The 22,154-nt window shown below is 35.7% G+C and overlaps 1 protein-coding gene across 7 annotated transcripts in view; it reads right to left on the bottom strand.

The window, feature by feature from the left end:
• Positions 1-22,154, bottom strand: part of RIC-3 (RIC3 acetylcholine receptor chaperone) — a 41,966-nt gene that overhangs the window by 17,096 nt on the left and 2,716 nt on the right. For 6 of the 7 annotated variants that reach the window (XM_073086675.1, XM_073086669.1, XM_073086671.1 and 3 more), the window contains one exon: positions 10,284-10,465. In XM_073086675.1, the coding sequence (XP_072942776.1) occupies positions 10,284-10,465 (182 nt within the window). The remainder of the gene's footprint in view (positions 1-10,283; positions 10,466-22,154) is intronic. The other variant, XM_073086674.1, reaches the window with a different exon arrangement.

Consider the following 22,154-nt stretch of genomic DNA (forward strand, 5'->3'; position numbering starts at 1 on the left):
TTATATGAAAATCGCAAGTCTGTGTTACCTCGCGTAATGTTTTCGCGGGATTTGACGCAATTTTCATCCGTACCGATATTTTTCTATACGCCACAAGATATTTTCGTCGGAAGACACACTGTTTACAAGAATAAATATTTTAATGCATCCGTAGACTACATACTGCTCTGATATTGACGGACTGACTACAATATTTTGTGTTTCAAGTCAAATTTTGCTCAATAGTTCCTTATGTAACAAAGAAGGGGATTAAGAAGGAATTTCTGAAAATTCATCACAAGCGCAACCATAGGTTAATTATGTAGGTACGACTGAACCTATCTAAGTACAAAGTTAGCAATGTCGGATACGGTCGGAGGTTATATAGGTAACCGCTAGTTCTTGCATTTCATGAACAGTTCAGAGCTTCGAAGGGCAAGTTTCATAGAACCAATTATGATCATTTAATAGAAGTCATTAAATTTTGTTAAAGGACTTACAGATGGTTTGAAAACATCCGATAAGAACTGACCACTAATCCGCACGCCTTACTATTCAGGCCTCCTCTAGTTGTAAGGGATCGACTCGTACCCAGCGGTAGGATATAAGAAAGGTTGCACTCAGTATGAATTAACTCAAGTGTTCTTATTTATTAAATACCGTCTATTTCTTAATTTTCAATTCAAGACCATAAGTTCCTTTGGTAGCAGTAATTGATTCCCTTCAAAGAGTTCGCCGTGTAGGCGCCGCCTGGTGTCGAAACAGCGCGGCTTTGTTTTGCGTGTGTCATCACCTTGTAGGCAGACTTCATAGATTGTACACATACTTATATACAGACAGATACTTTACTGACTCATTGATAATTAGTAGGCTGTTTTATTTTTCTGTTTCTATTAGGTACAACTTAGAGAAATAGTAAGAAGTGGGATGTTAAAAGGCGATGAAGGCGACGGAATAAGTAATGATGTTTTTTCTAAGATTGCTCAAATCACATCAAATCAAATTCGTTTATTATGGTGATTACTGTTGTCGATGCGACTGGTACAGCGAACACCTTGCTGGTCTACCATAGGCGATTTCGGATTCGACCTCCGTCCAGGAGGGCCAACAGGGCCAGAGAATTTCGACCACCACTTTATCGCCAACTTTGAGAATGAACTATTTTCTAGCTCCCATATAATGTGAAAACAATGTCCTACGCCCACAAGGGAGTACAATGCCCGTTTGGGAAACACTGGACTCGGCAGACATCAGAATCTGACCCCATATGACTGTAATTTTCTGTATTTCTAACACTTGCCATAGGTGACTCCAGCGAGGCAACGTGTACTTAGGTAATGAAGCTATGACGCAATTAGCACCCACTATGTTGCATCTTATCTCACACACCACATTCCTCGCGGATATCCGACTAGTGCAAAGGGGCACAGATAAACAAAACAAGCGGCTGGCATTGGTAACGACCCACATAGCTCGGCCTAGACACGGTGCAGAAATAGCGGCGACACTCTCGCGCACCCCGCACAGACACTCACTCCCATACCACACATGCAAAACAAACCCATCAATGATATGAATTTCAGCCGTAATAGTCTTATAATGCCGTAATTATGCCATATAATGTTGTAGTATTATTTGCAAATAAATATTTCTTTCTTTCTTTCTTTTCTTTCTTTATCCGCCTTAGAGTCTTATATCACAGTATAAGGATATATATCCTTATACTGTGGAGTCTAATCAACATGTTATTTTATTATAAAAGCAGCACACACATTGCAACATCGGAGTCAAAGCCACGGTAACACACGCTGCTACGCCTGAAGACTATGTTGGAATTCGTTGTAGTCTCCTTAATAGTAAATGGTTACTACCGTATAGATATCTATAAAATTTAACCCAAAATAAGACAGAAGCTTTATATTAAGTAGGACGCAGATAAGTTGCTGAATTAAGATGGAATGCCTCGTAGCTCTCATAAAGTGTTTGCACACTTTCCAGGCTACAATTCAATAACGTTTGCTACTACTTTTAAAGGGCAAAATAGACGTAGCAGTGGTGCCTCTAGTCCTCTAAAATCGAACCATCAAAAGCAACATAAAAGATTAACCTGGTTCGAGTCCTAGAAGAATAAGAAGCTATATGAATAAATTTTCTCTCTTAAGTTCTCAGGTTGTCTGGCGATATGAACCCGCACTTGACAACACGATTAACGAAGGTAAGCTCTAACTCGCAAACATTCGTCTCTCAAAACGGCAAACCGTACGTTGTCCAACCCACGGCAAGAGAGGTCTAGCCCAAGGCGATCCACTGAGCCCTCCTACCTTTGACTCTTCAAATCCAAATGCTCCCACAGTGCCACCCGATGTTATAATCTACGCATCTTACATCTACGCAACAGAATAACGCCTAATGGCCTTAAACCTTAGCCCGCTATATCGATATAGATAGCTTTGAAGTTTGAACCTCTGCCAGTAAAGTGTTGAGAACTTTATCGCCTATAGATTAAATAATGATAGGGCATTAATTTGGCCAATATGTTCAATTATGATTCGCAAAACACTGAATCTGCTATAGGCATTGGTTCCCGGGGCAAACTTTCAACTGAATATTTTGAATGTTTTTATTTACTTGTGGGCACCTAGGTTTTATTGTTCCGTGGTGGGCGCCACAGACATATGTGACATATACCCACCACGATATAATCTTCCAAAGATCAATTTGCTGGTCTGCAATGTAGATTTACGGTTTTCCAGATATGTAGGTACATTATAAAATCCTCAACAATCCAAGAATATTTGTACTCTAAATACTTGCACTGCAGTATCTTGATACTTGTAATTTTGATTAACTTTTGATTTTTTTAAATTATACAATACATACTTCTTTTAAATTATGCATTGCCTACAAAAACTAGATTTTTTCAAATAAATGGTTTAAAAAGTTTCGTTTATATTCTGCTATAAATCTAAAATAAAATTTATATTCACAGAAGAATCTTAAGTAACCTAAAACAGTAATTACACGTCTTCATACGTTCTTATTACAAGTGCAGCTTACAAAGGAATGTCCTGAATAATAGACGGACAGACAGACATACAATTACACACTAGAATACAATGCCGAGTAGTAACAGCACTCATTAGCGCGCGGTAGAAGCCTCCTTGTGGCCGGTGGAAGCGTGAAAAAAGTTTTTCACAGGAACAGCGTCATCATAACGAAAGTTGTCATATTTTCTACGTAATGTTTGGAACGTACCGTAATGAAGGAAAACATCGCGAGGAAACTTGCATACCTGAGAGATTTATAAAAAAAATCTCAAAGGTATGTGAAGTCTAATACGCACTTGTCCAGCGCGGTAGACTATTGCTAATCCTTCTCATTCTGAGAGGAGACCCGTGCCCAGCAGTGGAACAGTAATGGGTTGACGATGATGTTTGGAAACTATTATTTCCCTGGTCACAAGGAAATGAGTAACATATACATTGAAAGTTATAGGATCGCCTAATTTCAATGCACAATTAACAGACGCTTTAAATAACTATATTGATTATGATTGTTATTTTTTTCCACAAATTTTCTTTTCACATTTATGTACCTATATTTTGTGAACAGGATGGCTCTTATGTTTCTATTTGCTGAAAGATGTAATAGACTAATTTTACTATTTTAAAGTATACACGATTTCTGCACAATCGTGAGATTTTAAAATATTAAAAATCTTTGTTTTGTTTTTCTTTATTAAAATTCATCAATCAAACTCTTATGTGACTGTATTGAAAAGTTTAAGTCGATAAACGTCATACTATATAATACAAGTATATTATATGTGTGTCTGTAGAAATGTGTCGCTGTGACTGCAATGTGCGTATGTATGTACCCATTTACACGTACTGCATGCACTTACATACATACATATTACATAAATATGTATGTGTATATAATATGTATATATGTAAGTGTTTATACATATAATAACATAAAAATGTTACTACACATAAAATTTGTTTTTTAGGGCGAGTTTCCCACATAATAAATAATTTCGATTTAAATTTCAGAATTTAGTTACATCTTGAGTATATTATACCACAGTATAAGGATATACAGTAATTTAACTCGGCCCTGTCCTTGAATTAGATACCTACGGTTGCGCTGGGCACGGTAACGCGTTAGGGCTGCCTGCCTACAGTTTTTTAATTACATCTGCATACTTGACTGTCTTTTTAATTTTTTGATTGTAAATGTTGTATTTTTTTATTTATACAAATGAATGCTATAGTTAATTATATAGAAAGTGTTGAATGAAAATGCATGTTATGTTTTTTAATATGTATATATTACGTAATAAAAACTATTCTTATAATTGGGTACTTGACAGTTACAACAATAAAATATGAAATATGTTCGACATGATAGCTTATAAATTAACATAAATTATGCAAAATTTAGTTTAAATATTTAATACAATATTTAATAATAATTTTAATTAGAGATGCGCCGAATAGTGGTTTCACCGAATAACCGAATACCGAATATTATTCGGTTTAACTTTCACCGAACTGGATATTCGGCCGAATGATTCGGTTTACCAATTCATTGTTTTGCCGCGTAAACAGGTTCTAATATTTCTTTTATAGTGTCCATTATTGTCAATTTGCCAGTTACCTGTGTTCATTAAAACTTTGATTTAAGTTGTAAAAAGAAATACTGATTTGAGGTTTAAAATAAATGTTAACTATACTAACTTTAGAATCTATACAAATAATTAAAATTTAAGTGTCTGTTTGTAATGTCAAAATAACAACATTTTACTAAGACCATATAACATAAAAGGAAAATATAAAATATACGGTACATACGGTACTTATAACGAAAAAAAAAAATATATTTCAAATTTGGTTTGTTCCGGCTAATCTTTAAAATGGCTGTACTGATTTTGATGGGACTTTCACTGGCAATTAGCTGATGTTATAGACAGTAACATAGGCTACATTAATTTTGGAAAAAGAATTAGGGATAAGCGCAAAAAAGTTAAATCCCATGAAAACTTCAGAGTATTTATACTTTTAACGCGGGTGAAACCGCGGGGCACAGCTCGTAAGTAATAAATATGTTCTTTTAAGGTTTAAAAATAAATGTTGATTTGAAGTTTAATTGCTTTATGTTATTAAATTATCATAGGATTTCTTTGACTTAAAATATAACATAAATCTTACATAAGAAGTTTTGTGTTTTAGTTATGTACCGTGTCGTGTATACACGAAAGTAGACATACCTACTCGAACCGAATATATTCGGCACCAAAACCGAATAATTCGGCCGAATACAAATACCAAAAAAGATGCCGAATACGCCGAAAACCGAATACCAAACGAATATTCGGCGCATCTCTAATTATAATCTATACTCCGATTCATAATTGGGTGTCCAAAATGTAAACAAAGGTGTTGACCTATCAAGAAAATACCTTTCAAATGGTAGTTTCTTATTTTTGACGATCTTAAAATAATACTTACAACAATAATAAAATATTGATCTAAATAAATTAAGATCAATTCTCATTTTCTAATATTTATATTACCTCATTCAGAATAGTCCCTCGGCGGCATATCGCGCGAACAAACGGGTGCCGAAAGGCCGCTAAGCCACGCCCTCAGCCTTTGTTGCGCCGCGCGACGACGAATAAATACGACGCGTGCGTTGTGCAAGCAAGCCCTTCGTTTATCAACAGTTTCGAGTTTTATTTTGCGCGGGAATAATAAAAGTTGTAAATTGGTCGAAGAAATAGTTTTATTCTATTAATTCAGAAGAGGGATAACCTCAAATAACAAGCTCTGACACCTGTCTACTGAACCAAAATTACAACAATCATACGTATTTTTTTAAAATATCAAATTGTATTAATTAAAAACTAATCTAATTTAGTAGTAGTAGTACCTAGTAGATTAAGTATCTAGTATTAACATAAAAATCATTGTAATTGTCGTACCTTTCGGAGTTTCCAGGCAGTTTAAAAAATGTTATATCTGGATGTGTTATTGACGAATTGAAGCAACCAAAAACAACACAATATAATCTATAACTTTTCTTCGCCATATTATTCTTGAAACAACAAAATATCTTACAAAACCGTCACATCACCCGCTCGTCACCGTGGCACATTCACGACACTGCGTGTACCGAGTGTTTACTTACCTCGAGGCGAGTGGGCGTGGCTTGCGTTTCGTGCGTTTGTATGAAGATAAAATACTGTATATCCTTATACTGTGATTATACGATATTAAGTATTCTAAAAGCCAGTGAACAATAACAGCAAACTATTACCAACATGGTCTTGTTCTGTCAAAATTTCTAAAGTAACCTCACACTACCGTCATGTCATCATGTACATGAGTGACACGCCGCACACATGCACGCCCGAGACCATTGAAGTCCAAAAATAATGAGTAGGTATGACATCATGCGCGTAACAGTGGATTCTTTTGACACACCGCTGCCCAAGGCACGAGCGGGTAGCGATTTATTATACACATTTATTATATGCAATGCTGTGTTCACTAACTTTACATTAATAATCTTACAGTATAAAAACACAAACTTTTCCGAGGCGTTCCAGCTTAGTCCCCAGGGGTAGCGGCGCATCTGTGGACGACCTCAGGTAGGAATATCTAATCCTATCTGGGGTTGATTACAGATGTCCATGGGCGGCAGTAGCTACTTACCATCAGGTGGACTGCATGCTCGTCTGCTACTCTTATTTTATAAAAAAAAAATAAAAAAAAGTGTGTGTGTGTCAGCTACGACGCACGATTGGAGTTTACTCCTTACGAATGATAATTATGATATATATCGAATAGAAAAAAGGGTAGGTAAATGAACGCATCTGCTAAAATGATAAGAGAAACAAACATATATCTGTAATTATTCGGATTATTTATATTACTTCAATAATGCGTATTACATAAAGTATGTTACAAAATAATATAAAATAGCGCCATCTAGTGGCAAGTTTTATAAATTGTAAGTTTGCAAGTTTATCAATCTATGTATTTTGGTTCCAAATATTATAATGGTCACTTAATATAATTGTTTATATTAAAGTAAATTTTAATATAATATAATTATTTATATTTAAAACAATGTTAAACGTTTTATAACTTAAAACTTAATAATTATAATTTCTTTGCCATCTATAAAATATCCTTGTTGCAATTTACGGATGAAATTTATATGAGACTCAATAAACATGTTATTATATGTAATTTGGATTGTTTCTGGATGTTTTATAATTCTAGAATTCATTTAAAACGTATTGCTAATTTTATATAACTTATTTTGAACATAATTCATTAGCAATAATTCTGTAATAAATATTAAATAATACTGTTTTGATTTTGCCCGTTTATCGTTGATAGATGGTGCTGATCAATAATGCATCCATTTTTATAAGTTAAATTAATATATAGGTAACTTACAAAAGCCTCTTTATGTTAAAAACTTATTTTGCTAATATTCATTCATTAATTTCGTGTTACACTTGATTTTACTCCTCATAAAATTTCCGTACCGGGCCTTATAACTCAAATCGTTTCTTAAGGAGTAAACTCCAAAAACTTATAGCGAACCAAGCACGCCTTCAAGAATTATTGAATTTTTCAAATTCACATATATGTCCTTCTAATGCATAAAAACATTTCAGATTCATTTCAACTGCGAAAGCGTCTTCGAAATTGGATTTGAAATCTTAACAGAAGATGGACTGCACGCCTATTTCCTGCAACATTAATATGACAACAAAACACATACAACGACGACTATTACTAAAGGTTCGTCCACTTTCATGTTACACTATAACAAGCACATTGTTTCATCTATGTAAATCATATAAATATAAAGGAGGTAGGATGTTTTGTGATTTGACCTATTTCTGCCTAATAATAGTAGTGTTAGGAATCTAATTTTATCTGTGGTTGATTACAGATCATAGCTGTATGCGGCATGGACTGCAAACTCATGCCCTACTTTAATATTATAGAAAAAAATCGCTTTACGCTTTTAACCCACACCACAACCCACGAGGACGCCATCTCCCGCCCGCGTCGCCACATTTTATTTAAAAATCGCTCCGCTCGGTACGTAACATACGTACCTACACGTTATTGTTTGAGATGTGATGCCCATACAATGCCGAATTGCCTACGGTTCGTCACTGTGTCAAACTTGTTTGAGGTTTGGACGAGAAAGATTTTTACTTGTGACTCTTAGTTATGTGATTTACTTTCGTAATGATTTTAGCCCATAACTGAAGTTGATATGTTGGACAAAATGATTTACGTAGATATTTTTATTTTTCGTATATTTTATTTATGCGAAATTCGAGTAATGCTACCAGTAATCAACCCTCTTAGAGTTCTGACATGGTCCGTAGGAACTGTTCGTGCAAGTCTCTTTTAATAGCAAATGAGCATGCAATCCACTTTATGGTAAGTAGCCACTGCCGCCCAGGGAGACCTATTAGCTTCATATCGACCTGTGGTTCTACCTAATGCTGGTCAAATGAGTCGTTACTCTTGAGAACTAAGATAGTCGCCTGATATGTAAGTCAACCAGCATCCACGCCCTTCTAACGAAACGTAGAATTCACTTTAAATACTTCTACACACCTACTGGTGTGGCAATGGTACCACTCTGGTCGAACCAAACTTTCCGTCACCCTACAAATATTAAAAAGTCCTTAATGTTCAGTACATATGCTATTTAATGTCAAAATTACATTCATTACAAGATACGCTTTATTTTTACACAAGCTTTTGCGTATTCTGCACATTTTAAACATTGAAAGTATTTACCATTTTAACATGTTTACAGATGGATTGAGGCTAATTTTACCAACGTCTCCAGTCTCCAGCTATTAACAATAAGGTCAACAAAACATGCACATGTGTTTATATTTACCAGTGGGCCCGAGCGTGGGATCCACATACGAGTGTAAAAATATACTCAAATATACAGGATGAACTATATTGTGTTTTTTTCATATATTCCCCTTATAAGCGTTAAATAAAAAGTCCAATATTATGATCATTACTTTCAACGTTGGTTATAGCTATGTATTATAATAGCTGATCCTTTTATCCTTATAGTATTTAATAATATTAATCCAAGTATAATTGTTAACAAAGCTCGTCTTCTTATATCATTTTATTTTGAAGTCCATGTTGTTAAGTATGTATAACTCAATAGCCTTATACTATAATGTCAAATTATTAAAAAAAAACTTTTGAAATTTCTGTCACTTTATTTATGAAAAACTAGGTACAGATTATACCTGTTATAAACGTCACTTCCGGGAATCGAACCCCAATCGCGGTATAACCACGCCTTAAGCTTAACTGTATATAAATTATTCGCTTTTACATACTCGCATACTAAGTTATTCTAGGAAGCACAATTAAAACACGACTTACACATACATATAATTATTTATTGAAACCTCTATCTACCATACTTACTGGTTAGAGCTGTAATGTTAGGCGTCCACAGCGAAGCCGCTTCAATTATAGTACTAACAGTCTGATGGAGGTCTAAGGAGCAAGGATTATTCCATCATGAATGATGCTGAATATTCATTGAAATTATTCCGTTATGAATATTCTGCAACACTGCAGTATACTGCACGAATTTCTGTGTAGTGTGAATAGCCCCTAAGATTATTTTTATATTCACTCGACATATATAGCCGAAAAATACGAAATATATATCTTAGACTCCTATGTTCTGAGGTTAAAAACAAGAATAAATAGACACACGTAAACTTTCCTCTTAAGACGCTTTCGGACTGCTATCCCATGACAGAACGACCGTAGTTTTACATACCAAATAACTCTACGCGAGAACGTGCGGGAACAGCCCTCGCACGTCTGTTAGCAGGACGATAGCATGACGATTGCTACACGTATTATAATCGTACAGGAAAACAACAGTACATGTACCGTACGGCAACAGTCGTGCAGTCTTCCGACAGCAGTCCAAATAAATCATCTAATTTGAAAGCGCCCTTAACCATAGGCAAAGCCGTACCCTACCTATAAGTACCATATTGTCAAGAGCGGTAACGCCTTTATTGTCGATCTCAGTATTGTCCCATTAAAAATGTCAATGAGCTGCTTGGTAGACTTCACGTACTCCTGTGGTACTGTAATTTCATAAAACACCTACCATCCTCACAATCTACATCCTTAGACCCCCACAGACCACCTACCTGGCCATTCCACGCACGCGAGCACCACACTCACACACTGACTGACCTGTTCGACCTCGTAGTATACAGAGAGGGGGGAGCGTACCCTGACGTGGGGGGGTAGGACCACGGGCCTCGCCGGCGGGGGCGGGGGTCCCGGGGGCCCCGGGGGGATCGCACGGCCGCGCTCTCGCAGCGCTGGGTGGGGGCCCATGCCCCTCATTGGCGGGGCTCGTTCTTGTTTCAACGCTGTAGTGGAAAATATCTTATTAGAAAATTAATATATTTAATTAGAAAATTAATATGTTAATGCAGCAAAGCGTCCAGAGATGGCGCTACACAATCCTAAATCACGCTGTCTACTTTTTGTAGAAATCTAGTCATGATTGAACACTGCAATTGGAACATGTTAATTGGAATAGGTATGTCGATAAAGTTTTTGTTAAATACTTAATACATCACAGTTGTATTTATAAGAAATATTTACAATGCATTAGTAAATGACATATTAATATAATGTAAACATTTATATGGCCTATAATCGATATTTCTAGTTTAAGTTTTTTAATAAGTTACAAAGTTTCATCTATCTAACGCCCCTCATAACGTAGTCATCACTTGGCTGTACACATTAGATGAGCAACTCCATAGAATACTTCAACCGAACTCCTGGATGTATCCCTTCGCCTGTAGGTTTGTTATAATATTGACGGGAACAGGAAATGGTGCTGCCAAGGACACCACACAACTAATCATAATTATACGTTACAGAGTTAATTATATTATTTTTTTAATTACATGCGCTTATCAACACAGTCTCACTCTGAACCCAATAAAAATTATTTTATTTACAAAAAACTGACCATACACTTACAAATAATTATTTATTGACAATATGTGGACATATTTCAACGAGACATTCCATTTGAACTAACATCTGCTTACTAAAGATCGAAATTAACCAAGTTATCTCTGTAAATTATCAAATTTATATTAATTGTAAGTGAAACATTTGATAGATTGATTTATTAATAACGGGCTATGTCGCCAGGAATGGATATGTGACCAACATCAAGGGCACTCCGAGACGACATCAGTCATACCTGTGGTAGTTTACTGATGTATTAATCGTTATTGTGGGGTGCATACTCATTGGTACTTCAAAACCAAATTAAAAACGGAATCTTGACGACTGACTACACACTACCACAATACTCCAGCAGCCGGGACCCTACTAGCCACCAGTACTAGCAACTTGCACTCATTAAGCACCCAACTAGCACGCAGTCTATATTCGGCGCGGAAATCTAGTCATATCCTAATTGAACACGGCGGTCCCTGACTCATGAGCAATGAGCCAAATTAAAGCGTGATTAACATGGCTTAGTACCAGCTGGCCCTGCGGCCATCTCTATCATTTTAGTGGTGTCAGAAAGAGACGGATCTATCTAGTCGATTCATTTCGAACTGAAGCGATCTATTTGTAATTGATACGTTAATTTGATGTGATTAATAGGATCGGTAATGAAGCCAACTTGGAAGAGTATAGAGTTGTTCTAAGAAATCCGACGATGATGGTCGGACGACCTGCATACTGTAGCGGTCACGATGCCTGCTCCACAAAATTTCCTGGGTTCAATTCTCGGCAAAGTATTGTATATTGTATATTCATAAAAAGAACAAGAAATCAGTGTGGCCGAAAACGAAAATCTAACCTTATTACATGACTTATTTACTTGCGCGAATTTTAATTGAGCCCTAGCCCGTCAAAGATATTCATTCAATGTCATTATAATTTTGCCATAAATCCTGTATTTTATATCGATATACGGTATCAACATATGGCCGCTACCCCCTGTGTATGACCATTACGGCAATTGGCATATTACTAGGATATTACCTAAAAGTTTATTAACCAAACATAAGTAGGTATTACAGTAAAACGCTGTCGCTTATGCCTACGGCCAAACACCATACAATTTGACCTGCATCATTAATTAGCGTATTGCCGAAAATATGTTTATACGACAATAAATAGTGATGTAACCTACATGTTTTTATCTACACAAATAAATTGAATTGAGATATCAGTATAAGTGCCATCTTCTAAGCTCTTAAAATGTTCATTGCTGACAAAATAACCGATAATTTAACTATAGGACTTTTTTCACTGAAATTAATTTATGAGCTCTAATTAGAAAAATGCATATATGAACTAGACCGTGTAAAATCGTCTAGTTTTCTTGAAAAATATTTTCTTAAAATATTTTTCATAAGGTACCTACTTTACGAATTATTCAGGGAACAAAAAAGGTTTCAGGCAACCTACGCTTGTACCTCAACCGCTGTCGCCTATGCCCTGGGCCAGTGCTGCACACAATTTGACCCAGATCGCCAATTGGCTATTACCTAATTTGTGTATAAACCATATGGGACTCCAAGGTTGCCGCAAGCGCTTAGCAGAGCAAATATGTGCTCGTCAATTCGCCTCAATGGCACAGCACACGCTAAAAGTTAACGCAATGTACATGCAGATGGTTTTGACAACTGAACAATCACTAAGTATATTTTTAACGCTGCCTCCACACGCTTGCATTTTGTCGCAAACTCCCGTGCGATTTTAGAGGCTTGTACTCCAACCAAACACGTCCACAAACATGTGGACGTCGCAAGCGCTTGCGGCAAAATCCCTTTGATTTGCTAAGAAAACCGATACTCTTATCGGAACGGCTACATGCGCTTGCAAGCCTAAAAAACCCGTTTAGTTAGTTTGGTAACGCCGGTTAAAAACTAAAAACCCTCGGAGACTACAATGAAGTGTACAATTTTACGTACAGGACAATGAGTAGTCAAGCCGTCGGCTTTGATGTTGTGTAGCTGTAAATTTTTAAATAAAAATTGTTGCAGTACTATATAATAAGGCAATTTTAGTTAGGCTAATTCGAAGAAACCAAACGAATTAGTAGTGCCGCCCCAGACACATAAAGGCCATAAATATTCCCAATTTTTCAGGTACTTTGTATTAAAAAGTAATTATATATTTTCCACAAGTGTTTAAGCATAACAGATCCAAATGAACGCTTTGGTTAACCCACTATTCTATTAGTACTACTTAGTAGGACTTAGTAGGACAGTAGTGGGTTGAAGACGATGACGTAACATTTTACGGACATAAAACACCCAAGGTATGCAGCACTGCCGATAGTAAAAACGAGCCAAGCCTATTCATCCGTTCCGGATCTGACAAGTAACTCCACACTAAAGACTGAACTGATCAATGTGTTTCAGACTGTTTTTCCAGGTACTAATAGAATAAAGATGTCTCTCCCTCTTCCAAAATGACATACTTAGGTCCAACCACAGGGTTTTTAGAAGCGTCAAAATAACAGATATCGACAGTGGACTTAGAAGAATCTTTTTTCGCCATTTAATTCTTTAAAAATTGACAATAATTAAATCCTTCGATCCAGAACATAGCTGGAGCCAAAGTTTATATAGGTCACCTCTACTACAAACTAAAACATCAATCATACAAGCATTAGTCGCATCACCAAGTCACACACTCGTGTGATGCGGCCTTACCGTCACACTTTCGACACTCGCATCGTTGTCAGGTGACATTTCACTTAGAATACTTAGCCGTCATTAGCACATGGCCGACTGGTCAGCGCGAGAAAAATTAAAACTGAAGACGTGTACTCCTTGTTCTGTTGTGTGCTACATTTCGGGCGGCAAGTGATAAGCGAAATACCCAATTTAGAGAGGTCATCTAACTTAGAGATGGCTAGCTAGAGTACCCCTGTATAAACAATGTGAAATGTATTTAATGATTTTCCTGTATCCGACTTTAACGAAAATCCCATCAAAAATGGATCATTAGTTTTTGGAAATCTGAACATACAAACGTACATACAATACAAATACAGAAGAACGGTGTTTTCTGAAATCCGTTAAAAAGGAGGAGATACTTCGTTCGGCTGTATTTATTTTTATACTATTTTTTTTCATTCACAATTTAACTGTACCAAGTATTGAGATAAATAATATTACATAGACGTTGTTATATACATAGGATTTATTCAACTGATATATCACCAGAAAGTTTATGTCTTACATTTGCGTCCTATCTTACATCTATTCCCTAAAAAAAAACCGTAAACCTATTCCAAATACCTATATGGTAAATATAGTAAAACATACTTCTATACATTTAAAAACAACATACATACAACTTCAAAGTAAAAGAATGACGTAAAGTCGTTACAATTATCTACTTCGAGTATTCTAATGAGTTTTGTTATATAATTAGTCCAAGCAATTCCTGCAAGTCACGAGTTTGAATGTCTGTTAGAATGTTTTTAAGAAATATGTGTATCTGTGTATGAGATATGCACTCGGCTATATTGTGTACGTTTCATTTATATGCCAACGCAACAGGTTTATGTACTGTTCTTGAGACCAGAATAGAACTATGGTATGTCCTGCCTTTCAGAGACTAAAAGGGAGTAAGAGGTGACTAAAAGGGAACTTCCGCGGTTGCGGGCAGCAAGAATGGAGCCCTCGAGACGGACGACGTATAATCGTTTACCGTCATGAACATTTAAAGATATCGGATGAGACAAAGTTCACCAGGCCCGAGTCCGATAGGGGCACTGCGAAGAACTTCGTTTGTGTTCCGTTGGAGATCTCAGAGTTCTCCACATAACCCCAATCTCCCATAGCACCGGGTCTTTGTTGAAGGTCTTTTCAACAAAAAAAATTAATGTACTGTAATTTATTTACGTTTGGATGAAGATACCATAATAGGTTAAACCGATACTATTTTACGATTATCAAATATGGCATTAATTTTACATTGCTCTATTCAATCATTTTCTCAAATCTAAAGTCATACATTGGCATCAAATACCTAATATCTATTCTTAAACCTATTCCGTTGCTTCCGCTCCCGCTATCTCCCGTGATTTACGTCCTAATGACCTTAACAAGTGACAATGGCGTTAATACCTTTGTTCTTGCATTACACTTGGTAAGGCCGCTTAGAACAAGTATTACTTGAAGCCGCAACGCGTCGGAAAGCAATGTTTGCTGTCTCGATACCTACTGTGCATAAGAATGTCATCTTCGTATTTAAATTTTATGTTTCGTCTTTTCTATAAAGTTTGTAATCTATATTTCTATACCGTTATACATAGCAAGGTAGTATATACATAGATAGGTAGTTGTAAGGTTAGTTTCTCTAAATATTGAACTTTTGTTACGCCAGATGACTATTTATTTTTGAAATCTAAGTGTGAGGATGCTAGGAGGATGCAACCCACGTGATGCTAAGTTACCGTCGCCCATGAACTAAGTGGGAAGCCCTCGTTGAAGTATCAAAATATCTAAACTAATATTATAATCTTACGGATGGTTTCAACTAATTCTGGAATTTTCAATCAATAATCAAGAAGCCGTCTACTGAGGCAGCCGTTAAGTTATAATTTACAATAATCGATAACCTGAAACCCAAGAACAATCTTGACCTCTGAGTAGTAAGCGAAGTCGTATGCACCGGAGATCACTGAAAATGGTTAATGTTTTTTGTGAAGAGGACTAGAGGAAAGAGAAATAGGAATAATAGAAGGGTGGAGAAAATTCTGCAGACACAGTTTTTAAACGCGGGTAAAACCGCAAGGCACAGCTTGTAAGTAATAAATCTTCAACACGCCTTACCTCATATTTGAGAATCAACAGTGCGCAATATTCAGGTTTTGAAGGTAGTAAAACTTCAACACTACATAGGCACATCGTTAACTCGTTTTATTGCTGGCCTTCTAGCCTTATCCTATTGGAAATGTGAGCATATTGCAAAAATATACCCCAAAATATTATTATTAACCTATTATTACCTATTTTTATTCAAGAAAGAGATCCATGTAGCATTGTAGGCCATCGACATTAATTTGGTAGTCTATAGGCTTAGAGCCTATAGACACCTGTAAACGAGACCATCCTAATTCCCTTCAAGTTGATGACAAACTTAGCTAAAATGAAAGAAAAAATATCTACTTATGTAAAATTTCAACAGAGTAAGTAATCGAACAGAAAAAAGTAAAAATAGAATAAATAACTAAATAGGAATCAATTTTGATGTTATTAAGTTTTTATGCTAATTATCATGAAGACTTGTAACTTCAAGAAACGAGAATCCCAAAATAAAGAATATTGAAAGTCAGATCTTTTTATATACATTAAGATTAGAATACATTTTAACAACAATAAATACCAGTATTATCTATACTAAGATATTAAGATTGCATACGATTACTTGTTCATTTCACGATTTCACAACATTTCCTTTGGTCTTATGTTCCCTTGCTTAATAATATAAAATACAAACCTACGAGTATATTAAATTATTGACAGATTACGTCAGAAAAAAGATATGTTAAGTAAACGTAAGCATCCTGAGAACATCATGAGCGTATCCTCAGCTGAAAACGTGTATATGTTACGTATGTTGGATAAAGGCAGCTGGTTCAAGGCTTCTCGCCAGATGGGACGACTCGTTGTTGTCATGGACCACATCTATAATAGACCCATACACACCATAACTCAACTCTCAACTCTCTCACGTTACTAGAAGCAAAAATATGTTTTTACCGAACTGCGGAAGGTAATGTTTATCAAATTATCCTTCGCGCTTATATCCCTTTCTTTGGCGCCCCCTGCAGCCCAAACGCCTTGACGGATTCTAACATATGAGGTGTCGTTGGATTCATCTAAAATATGGAAGTGACGTAGACTATATTTTTAAGCAGTGGGGTATTTTGCTTGTTATAATTATTACTCAAAAAAAAAGAGTGTTAAAAACAAATTGAACAACGACGATCGTTATTAACGACCGATGACGACACTTCCGTATATTACGTCAATGTTTGGAAAACATCTGCAAAACAAATTTAAGTTCCTGTAATCCGAATTTTGTGACGTGCAATTGTTAATCTCTCTAACAATGACATTTTATACTTATAGACAGGTTATACCCGTACTAACTTGACCGAAAACTTGAGCGAAACTCCATTGATAGCACACATGAACGTTTTTTATTTTACTTACCTTTCACTACTTAGACAAATGTTCTCTAAGGGACAGAGCTATTAGAACAATGTGATAAAAAAAGACAACTAGTGTTTGACATTGCGTTTAAAGTGTACGCCAACGTAAATATTGACCATGGAATATAGTGACCAATGATTACTTCATTCAAAACGGGACATCGATTTTTTTATGTCAACTACTTTTTATTTGAAAAAATATGGTTTAAAAAACTAAAAACACGTTATTATGATAAAATCAACTAAAAAGTAGAAAATAATTTTCAATCTAGGGATTATTTAAGGAACAGTAAATAGTATAATTGAGGAAAAAGTGTGGGGCGCTTTTCGAAAACTGATAAATGGAGCACCCCATGCTTTTTTCACAATTTTACTATTTATTGTTATTTAATTAGAAGTTACTTAATTAAACGTTACTAATAATTCAAGATGGCGGAAATTTGCTTTTAAAACATTGTTATTTTAAATTTATGGATTTTAATATTTAGTTATCATTACTGTTATTTGGGAAAACGGACCAATTTTGTGTCCCGAGGTTCTTTTCGGAGACAACGGGACGAAGCATCGAAAAAAGGGACTGTACCGTTCAAAACAGGACACATGGTCACTTATCCATTGATCCGCATGCTTGTCAAAGACAAAGAAATAATGGGACAGAAGGTAAAAAATATACAAAACTGTTGATATGTTTTAGTGCGCCGTTTACGTAGAAATTTTATAGTACATTTTAACTAAATAATTTATTATATAAATATTTAATTTAAAAGTCTGATACAAAATATGTAGATTTTATGGTTTATTCTATTTTATCTTTAAATAATGTATCTATACAGATCGATTGGTTTAAAATAGACAATTTAAAAATATAATCAATTTTTTATTCAAAATAGGTTCTTTATTCTTTTTTAATGTAATTGCATGTACCACCACTTCACAAGGTGTTTCGATATGGAGAAGAAGCGAAAAATTTCTGGCTATACAAAGATTGTACTAATAAAGACGTAGATAGGTTACTAACAAAACAATCGGAGCCCGACGGGGCAACGCGCTAAGAGGACTCCGGTTGTGTTCCTTTGGAGATCCCGGAGCCCTCTACGCAGCGCAGAGGACGGCCACCGAGGGGGTTTTAGTGCGGTAAAAATCCCACATAACCCGGCGTCGCTCCCACGTTGTCGGGTACCTTTTGAAGGTTTCCCCTTCGATAACAAAAAAAAAGGCATATTAGGTGCTCTAACACGGCACGTCTAACTGAATATGCAAAAAAAAAGGATAAACATATAACTTTATGCGTGGCAATCATGATGACTATTCGTTAAAGATGAGTTTAAGTCTGATCCGTCTATATGAATTAATTGAATAGCTACCTATAATGTGCTTGATATAGAGAGAATAAATTCGTATATGCATTAATTTAATATGGTATTAGTATTAAGTCAGTACGCAATTCGCATTAAAAATACGTAATTCAGTACGCACTGAATTACGTATTTTTCCCACACACGCGTCTCTGCGTGAATGTTGCATGGAATGGAGAAGGGTGTTCAAGAGTGTTTTATGATTAACTACTAGTATGATTTTTGGATGCAGGCAAAATAAAAAATAAATTCTTTGGTTTTGTAAGATTTAATTATCATCGTCCATGGTATGTTCAGAGCAAGTCCGACTCTAATAATTTGGATGCGAATCGTCTTCCCTTCTTTCCTTGCGAACAATGTCCAACCACTTTAGTCGCCCTATTTCATTTAATGGGAACCTAAAACATACACAGAAATAAAATCACTACACAGAAATAGTATTAGAAAAAATATCGACTTAAACATCAAATTAATAAATATAACTTTCAAATTAGTAAATGATTTATATATACCAATAATGTACCTTCTGGACTATTTATTAATTTAATCTATGATACATGGATACGCACAATTCATAACGCTTCTCTTTTACACTTAGTAATATGCCCATCTTTTTATTCGCTCTATTATCTGTGACATATATTTACGCTAAATTTAATTTGAATTATTGAAAAATCGATAATAACTTCTTGAAATTGAAATACTTACGAATTATAAGTGATTCCACCACCTTGGGTGATTTTTCCGCTGTAGTTTGTGCAAAATATCATGACACAAGACGGCATTTTTAATCACTTTTCAACACAGAAACTTTGACATAGACACGACCATTCTGAGAGGCGCGCGGCCCGTGACTAAGTTGTCATAGGCCAATTAGCCCATGAATCATGTGCCAAATTTCGAACGTGTATGACTCATCTACGTCTTTATTAGTAGTATATCGATGCTCTCTAAACTAATATTCTATATCATTCATTCATGTTGTTAATTATAGCCTATTCCCCAGAATAAGAATAAAGAAAGTCTGTTAGCATTATTCAAAAGACAGTCATGATGGCAAACATTTACTTTGACAAAATTAGAAAAAAAAATGGAAGAAACAATATTCAGCAACAAAATAGATCTATTCTCTGCCCTTAGATCCACGTCATATCCTAAGTAAAGTGTCTCAGTTCATGACAGTAGCAGCAGGACAGCTAGGGACTACACACATTAGTTACCATCAAATTTCAAGTTCACCGCCTCCGCAGCGCCCCGGCTATATTTACCGACGCCCGCGCAACTCGGACGGTGCATGTGATTGACAGTGGTACGGGCGACCGTCGTTTTGCATGCATATGACGCAAATCCAGTAAACAAGGCATTAGAAAAGGAGACACAGAATTTTACACTAATGCGCGTTGTTAAAAATCAATCTATCGAGTGATCTAGTGACGAGCGACTACGTCATCGTTTACTACTTATATCATTAAAACATCGTTTGTAAGCAATTCCTGTCGCGAAAACAATCGATATTAATAACTACGCGTATTGAGTTTAATATCTATCGTATCGTATCATCTATGAAAATTTGTTTTTTTTTTATAATATAGGAGTAACAGACGAGCTTGCAGTCCACCTGATGGTAAGTGGCTACTGCCGCCCATGGACATCTGTAATCAACCCCATATAGGAATAGATATTTCTACCTGAGGTCGCCCACATATGCGCCGCTACCCCTGAGGACTAAGCTGGAACGCCTCGGAAAAGTCTGTCTCCCTTACCACACCCTTCAAACCGGAACACAGCAGCACCTAACACTGCTGTTATTAGGTAGAAATAGGTGTGGCGGTGGTGCCGCCGAAGTCGAACCACAAAGGGTTCTACCACCTTCAGCTTATTTACCCAAAGGGTAAAAATGGAACCCTATTATGTAACCTCCGCTGTTTGTCCGTCTGTCAGAGAGCTCTATCTTTTAAACCGTAAAAGAAATAGGTGAAATTTTTACAATGTGTATTGCGATAACTATTGTAACAACAAAATATACCATTTTTTTTTTAAAAAGACAAAAATACAGACAGCGGTATTTTACGGCATTATTCGGTGTATCTATTATACCGTAATAAGGAGACGTTTTTAATTTTCACAATGCATGTACCAGCAAGCATGTATATTGTATAGCTTGTATAGTTGCTACGTTGGCAATCCTCCGTATTGATAATACTAGTAACATTGTAAAGTAGCTTGCTTTAAGACAATAGCACTGAAACTATCGTATGTCGAGGACGACCTCTCCTCCTCCACACACGATTCCCTCATAACTCACGATTAATCAGCCGTATATCATCCTCTCAACTGTGCGGCCAACGCAGAATTCTCGGTGTAATCATTACCATTATATAATTTTAAGCAACTGTTCAAATGCGTTTATCTTTGTAAAATACCGTTTGAAAATAACGATTAAATTATTTAATAGTACACATAATATAATATTAAATAGCGCACGCCGGTAAAGCATCACATCTTTCCAAATTTCCGCTGAATTGATATACATATGCCATTATTTTTCTCTTAACTTTTTGTTTAATCATAATAAAATTTAAATAGTGTAGGAGCCGCACTAGACAATATAAACCTTTTTGGGAAATCCAAATGTATAGTGTCCTGAATTTGGTCGCAGATAAACCTTTGGTTGATGCTAAATTCTATCGCCTAACATTCTTATAATTCGAATTATTCGTATTATTATTCGTTATAATAATAAATCACAAAATACTATTCCTACGATTGACGTAATCAAGTCTCTTAGGTCCTTTACGATCCGTTATTAATAAAACCAATCTATCCATTTTTTACCAAATTCAAAATATTGAAATTTGTTAATTTCTAGTACGCAGATATTATCTAATTTTAATGTTTGGCAGCCAAACATTTTTCAAACAGGAAATGTTTTGGCAAGGTGCAACGAGTAACACGTGAGATGTTAACACTTATTCCTGAGAAGAAATAAGAAGCTGTATGCGTATTAGCCACTTTCATAACATTAAAAGCCTCTATAAGTAAGAATTTTAACGCCCTTAAGTTTAACGTATAATATCAGACGTAAAATATACCGGTCTTACGCGCAGAGAGTACCGGATTCCCGGCCAGACAGATTTTTAAATGATGAATTTAGGTCCCTGTTTCTGGGTCTTTGTATGTGCATTTGTCTCTGTGTGAATCCATAGCACCCACGATACAGGGAATCCCAGTGTGTGGCTGTAAGTGTAGCAAGCGTTTTATCTATGGTAAAGATGAATCGATTTAAATTTTGCTTTTTTCTTGTCTAAACAACTTTCATCAAATATCACAATAGTTTGAACAACATCATGATTTCTAGTTAGAATCGTAGATTTTTTAATTCAGTTTTCTTATATAACAAACAAACAATGTCACTTGTAACCAACTATTTATCACATAAATGGACCATATATGATTTATGGTGAAAATGACTGGAAGTTGCAA

Source organism: Epargyreus clarus, unplaced genomic scaffold (genome assembly GCF_041222505.1).
Source record: "Epargyreus clarus isolate Ecla_fem2 unplaced genomic scaffold, WU_Ecla_fem_2.2 ptg000024l, whole genome shotgun sequence".
Lineage (NCBI taxonomy): Eukaryota > Metazoa > Arthropoda > Insecta > Lepidoptera > Hesperiidae > Epargyreus > Epargyreus clarus.